The 6,433-nt window shown below is 35.1% G+C and overlaps 1 protein-coding gene across 1 annotated transcript in view; it reads left to right on the top strand.

Moving 5' to 3' along the window:
* LOC107715225 (semaphorin-4B-like) overlaps positions 1 to 6,433 on the top strand; it is a 72,546-nt gene that overhangs the window by 61,947 nt on the left and 4,166 nt on the right. Inside the window, exons 11-13 of the mRNA XM_016521305.1 lie at positions 534 to 744; positions 3,519 to 3,634; positions 4,057 to 4,214. Coding sequence (XP_016376791.1) covers positions 534 to 744; positions 3,519 to 3,634; positions 4,057 to 4,214 — 485 coding nt within the window. The remainder of the gene's footprint in view (positions 1 to 533; positions 745 to 3,518; positions 3,635 to 4,056; positions 4,215 to 6,433) is intronic.

Raw genomic sequence — 6,433 nt, 5'->3', positions numbered from 1 at the left:
AAAGACGGACGGACGGAACGAGATTTTATTAAATGGGAATTGATAGCATGGTTGTCATTTGGTAATTTCTGTAATCTCATGTGAGAGTGACAGGTCACTGCAATGAAGGAATTATTGCCCTCTTCACGACGTTAATAGTGACATCAGAGAAGAGATGTCATTGCGAACGTATAAAAAAAAAAGATGTGCACAGATAAATCATTTCTAATACACACTGCATAAAAAATAAGAATTGTCAATTTTGATTTCATTGTGACTTGTATGTAGAACATATTGCATATTGGTGATCGGTTGTAATGAGAATTTCACATTAAAGTTCTAGCTACCAAGTATCTAGAAAAAAGTTTGTTCGACCGTGAGTTCAGGTCATCTGAGTACAAGATCTTTTCAATCACACTTTGACATTAGTGTTTGTGTTGAAAGTTACATTGATTTTGCCTGCCACTCACCAAAAATCACTGATTGCAGTTAGAAGAAGAGCGATAGAGGTATTGTGCATTGTTTCTGAGGCGTCTTTTTCCATCTTCCTGCAGTGCATCACTAACACGGCCCGTGCCCAAGGGATCTCCTCCTCCCTGCACATGCCTGATAAAGTGCTGAACTTTGTGAAGGACCACTTCCTCATGGATAGCGTGATCCGCAGCCAGCCTCTGCTGCTCAAACGAAACGTGCGCTACACGCAGCTCGCTGTACACCGAGTACAGGCTCTCCACAAGACATACGATGTGCTCTTCATCGGCACAGGTGAGGTCTTAGACCACCATATACGCATATAAAGCTCAGCAATCTCAGTAAATCTAGACTAGGCTTGACCTAATAGTCTCAGTTAAACTGTGCCAGGTCAAGTTGTTCCAAACCTGTATGAGTTTCTTTCTTCTGCTGAACACAAAATAAGATCTTTTGAAGAATGTGGGTAACCAAACAGTTTCTGGTACAGTTTCCATAATATTTTTTTCATACTACGGAAGTCAATGGGAACCAGAAACTGTTTGGTTACCAACATTCTTTCAGCATAGCAGAGTGAAACCAGGAAAAGATTTACACACAAATTTTAATTACATATGAAATTTTCATCTATTTGGATTACACAGTTTTAACATATACAAATTAATAAACCTAATGTGATGCATATTTTTCAGTCACACATAATTTAAACAGGTAAGACCTCTGTAATAGTACTAATAAACAAAATGTGCTTTAACTTCACAGTAAGCAGTTTTATATATTTATCAATAAATAAAATTTTTTACAATCTTATACATTTTCTAATTGAATATTGCTTGTTCCACAGCTAGATATATTTTAATTATGTTCATAGTTTTTAAAGGAATAAATGTAATTATTTTCACAATTAAAGGTTTCATTGTGAATGCATGACTATTGCAATTAAATCAAAAAGATGCTAATAGTTCATGATAAACTATGCCATGACTGTGTGTGTGTGTGTGTGCGTGTGTGTGTGTGTGTGTGTGTGTGTGTGTGTGGAAATCTGACCTGTTTCATTTATGTATGACTGACAAATATGCATCACAAAGTTCATTAGTTTCTGTTAAAATTGTGTAATCTAAATAGATGGAAATTTTATATGCAATTCAAATGCATAAATCTCAAATTTAGGCCGACGGACGGACGGAACGAGATTTTATTAAATGGGAATTGATAGCATGGTTGTCATTTGGTAATTTCTGTAATCTCATGTGAGAGTGACAGGTCACTGCAATGAAGGAATTATTGCCCTCTTCACGACGTTAATAGTGACATCAGAGAAGAGATGTCATTGCGAACGTATAAAAAAAAAAGATGTGCACAGATAAATCATTTCTAATACACACTGCATAAAAAATAAGAATTGTCAATTTTGATTTCATTGTGACTTGTATGTAGAACATATTGCATATTGGTGATCGGTTGTAATGAGAATTTCACATTAAAGTTCTAGCTACCAAGTATCTAGAAAAAAGTTTGTTCGACCGTGAGTTCAGGTCATCTGAGTACAAGATCTTTTCAATCACACTTTGACATTAGTGTTTGTGTTGAAAGTTACATTGATTTTGCCTGCCACTCACCAAAAATCACTGATTGCAGTTAGAAGAAGAGCGATAGAGGTATTGTGCATTGTTTCTGAGGCGTCTTTTTCCATCTTCCTGCAGTGCATCACTAACACGGCCCGTGCCCAAGGGATCTCCTCCTCCCTGCACATGCCTGATAAAGTGCTGAACTTTGTGAAGGACCACTTCCTCATGGATAGCGTGATCCGCAGCCAGCCTCTGCTGCTCAAACGAAACGTGCGCTACACGCAGCTCGCTGTACACCGAGTACAGGCTCTCCACAAGACATACGATGTGCTCTTCATCGGCACAGGTGAGGTCTTAGACCACCATATACGCATATAAAGCTCAGCAATCTCAGTAAATCTAGACTAGGCTTGACCTAATAGTCTCAGTTAAACTGTGCCAGGTCAAGTTGTTCCAAACCTGTATGAGTTTCTTTCTTCTGCTGAACACAAAATAAGATCTTTTGAAGAATGTGGGTAACCAAACAGTTTCTGGTACAGTTTCCATAATATTTTTTTCATACTACGGAAGTCAATGGGAACCAGAAACTGTTTGGTTACCAACATTCTTTCAGCATAGCAGAGTGAAACCAGGAAAAGATTTACACACAAATTTTAATTACATATGAAATTTTCATCTATTTGGATTACACAGTTTTAACATATACAAATTAATAAACCTAATGTGATGCATATTTTTCAGTCACACATAATTTAAACAGGTAAGACCTCTGTAATAGTACTAATAAACAAAATGTGCTTTAACTTCACAGTAAGCAGTTTTATATATTTATCAATAAATAAAATTTTTTACAATCTTATACATTTTCTAATTGAATATTGCTTGTTCCACAGCTAGATATATTTTAATTATGTTCATAGTTTTTAAAGGAATAAATGTAATTATTTTCACAATTAAAGGTTTCATTGTGAATGCATGACTATTGCAATTAAATCAAAAAGATGCTAATAGTTCATGATAAACTATGCCATGACTGTGTGTGTGTGTGTGTGCGTGTGTGTGTGTGTGTGTGTGTGTGTGTGTGTGGAAATCTGACCTGTTTCATTTATGTATGACTGACAAATATGCATCACAAAGTTCATTAGTTTCTGTTAAAATTGTGTAATCTAAATAGATGGAAATTTTATATGCAATTCAAATGCATAAATCTCAAATTTAGGCCTAAATATTGCTTGTGTTGGGTCGTGGTGGAGAAATTTGCAAAATAATGAATATCCCTTATTGCGGCAATCCATTTGTAAGAGTATTGACTCTTGTCTAATCTTGTTTTGGTTTCATAGTTAGCTTCATTTACCAGTAAGTTCGGATCATTTTCCCATTTTCTTACTAAAGCCCATTTTCTACTTGTCACAACTTGCAGTATACTTAATGTTATGCTACCTGTTAACAAAATGGCCCAGGCTCTTGAGTACATAATCTCACATCACTTGTGTTATGTTTCAGATGACGGCAGAATTCACAAAGCCATCAACGTTAAGCACAAGATGTATATCATTGAAGAGCTGGTGATTTTCCCCGAGCCTCAGTCTGTACAACACATCGAACTGGATGATGAGAAGGTACTTCATTTTACTCTTTAACTCATCCTATTTGCATTTGTTATGCACACTGGAGAGCATGATGCATTAATGAAGTGACAGCGTGGCAGGCAAAGGGACCCTTCAGCCACTGAGATAGTGAGGCCTGGAAGGGAGATAATTGCATCCCTGTTTCCTCTCTGAGGAACTGTGAACAGATGGGAAACAAACAGCGTCTGTTCTGTTTGTATACTACTCAGTCTATTCTTCAGCTGTTTGTGTTACACCATAAGAACTATTTTAAAAAGGCTTATTACCTCTGTCAGTGCAATTATCATGTATTAGCATTTACTGTATGCATACCAAGCATCTTTCTACACTGGATCTATCTGTAGATAGGCTGTCCTAAGGAGTGGACGTCCTGAGAAGGTGTCTTATTTCTGTTGTGTTTGCATTTCCAACAGGGGCTGTTGTTTGTGTCCAGCTATTCTGGGCTGGTTGAAATCCCTCTAGCCAACTGCTCCAACTACCAGAGCTGTGGAGAGTGTGTGCTGTCTAGAGATCCTTACTGTGCCTGGACAGGGAAGCAGTGTTCAAATATCAAACATGCGCCAACTAAGAGGTTAGTACATTTCCATTACTTGCTCTAGCATCCGACTGTTGCACTTCAATCCTTATAATAAGTTTAAACCTGTATTAAAACACAAATTTAAACCATTGTCATATAGATTTGTTTCACAAAACACAAATTAATGAGAACTACGGTACACTGTGGTGTAACCATAAAGTAAAAAACAATTGTTTGAATATTTTCCTTAAGGCCTGTTCACACCAAGGACGATAACTATAAAGATAACGATATAGTTCTAAAAATAGTTCTCAATATTAAAGAATGGCAGTGTGGTCCACACCACAGCTATAACGATAAAGGCACAGAGAAACAATATCGCTGGAATCACTTTCAGAACGATTTTTTTTCCAGCTGATGAACGATAAAAACATTGACAGCCAATCAGAATCAATCCTGCTATAATGAGCTTGAGAATTTAAAGTGGCAGACGAGCGTGTGCTTGGAATAAACAGAGGATTATATATATATATATATATATATATATATATATATATAATTTTATATAAGTATTACTGGCAAAGCTGAACATTTAGCAGCCATTTCTTCAGTGTCACATGATACTTCACATGATACTTTATAATACTGATTTGGTACTCAAGAAACTCTAGCCAACTGCTCCAACTACCAGAGCTGTGGAGAGTGTGTGCTGTCTAGAGATCCTTACTGTGCCTGGACAGGGAAGCAGTGTTCAAATATCAAACATGCGCCAACTAAGAGGTTAGTACATTTCCATTACTTGCTCTAGCATCCGACTGTTGCACTTCAATCCTTATAATAAGTTTAAACCTGTATTAAAACACAAATTTAAACCATTGTCATATAGATTTGTTTCACAAAACACAAATTAATGAGAACTACGGTACACTGTGGTGTAACCATAAAGTAAAAAACAATTGTTTGAATATTTTCCTTAAGGCCTGTTCACACCAAGGACGATAACTATAAAGATAACGATATAGTTCTAAAAATAGTTCTCAATATTAAAGAATGGCAGTGTGGTCCACACCACAGCTATAACGATAAAGGCACAGAGAAACAATATCGCTGGAATCACTTTCAGAACGATTTTTTTTCCAGCTGATGAACGATAAAAACATTGACAGCCAATCAGAATCAATCCTGCTATAATGAGCTTGAGAATTTAAAGTGGCAGACGAGCGTGTGCTTGGAATAAACAGAGGATATCGTCCGCTGGTGTGGACGCTAGTATAGTTATCTTTATAGTTAGTGTTAATATTTTAACAGAAATGATTTACTGGTTATTACTGGTTGTAAAGTTTTTGTTACAGAAATGTCTTTTCTTTTTTTAAATAAGGCTGTTTTTTCCCTTAATTATAATAATCAGGACATTTGTAAGCTGTATATTTTTAATCTTTATGTCCTCCAAAAACATTCAAATGAATTAAGCAAGTAAAACATGCATTATATATATATATATATATATATAATTTTATATAAGTATTACTGGCAAAGCTGAACATTTAGCAGCCATTTCTTCAGTGTCACATGATACTTCACATGATACTTTATAATACTGATTTGGTACTCAAGAAACATTTCTTATTATTATCAATGTTGAAAACAGTTTTTGCTTCTCAATAACCACAATAATTTTTTTTCAGGATTCTTAGAATAGAAACTTCAAAAGAACATCATATCTTTTGTAACATTAAAAATGTTTGAACGATTTTTTTTCCAGCTGATGAACGATAAAAACATTGACAGCCAATCAGAATCAATCCTGCTATAATGAGCTTGAGAATTTAAAGTGGCAGACGAGCGTGTGCTTGGAATAAACAGAGGATATCGTCCGCTGGTGTGGACGCTAGTATAGTTATCTTTATAGTTAGTGTTAATATTTTAACAGAAATGATTTACTGGTTATTACTGGTTGTAAAGTTTTTGTTACAGAAATGTCTTTTCTTTTTTTAAATAAGGCTGTTTTTTCCCTTAATTATAATAATCAGGACATTTGTAAGCTGTATATTTTTAATCTTTATGTCCTCCAAAAACATTCAAATGAATTAAGCAAGTAAAACATGCATTATATATATATATATATATATATAATTTTATATAAGTATTACTGGCAAAGCTGAACATTTAGCAGCCATTTCTTCAGTGTCACATGATACTTCACATGATACTTTATAATACTGATTTGGTACTCAAGAAACATTTCTTATTATTATCAATGTTGAAAACAGTTT

This window comes from Sinocyclocheilus rhinocerous, unplaced genomic scaffold, assembly GCF_001515625.1.
Source record: "Sinocyclocheilus rhinocerous isolate Xijiao unplaced genomic scaffold, SAMN03320098_v1.1 scaffold659, whole genome shotgun sequence".
In the NCBI taxonomy this organism is placed as follows: domain Eukaryota; kingdom Metazoa; phylum Chordata; class Actinopteri; order Cypriniformes; family Cyprinidae; genus Sinocyclocheilus; species Sinocyclocheilus rhinocerous.
This window is presented reverse-complemented; position numbering and strand designations above follow the sequence as displayed.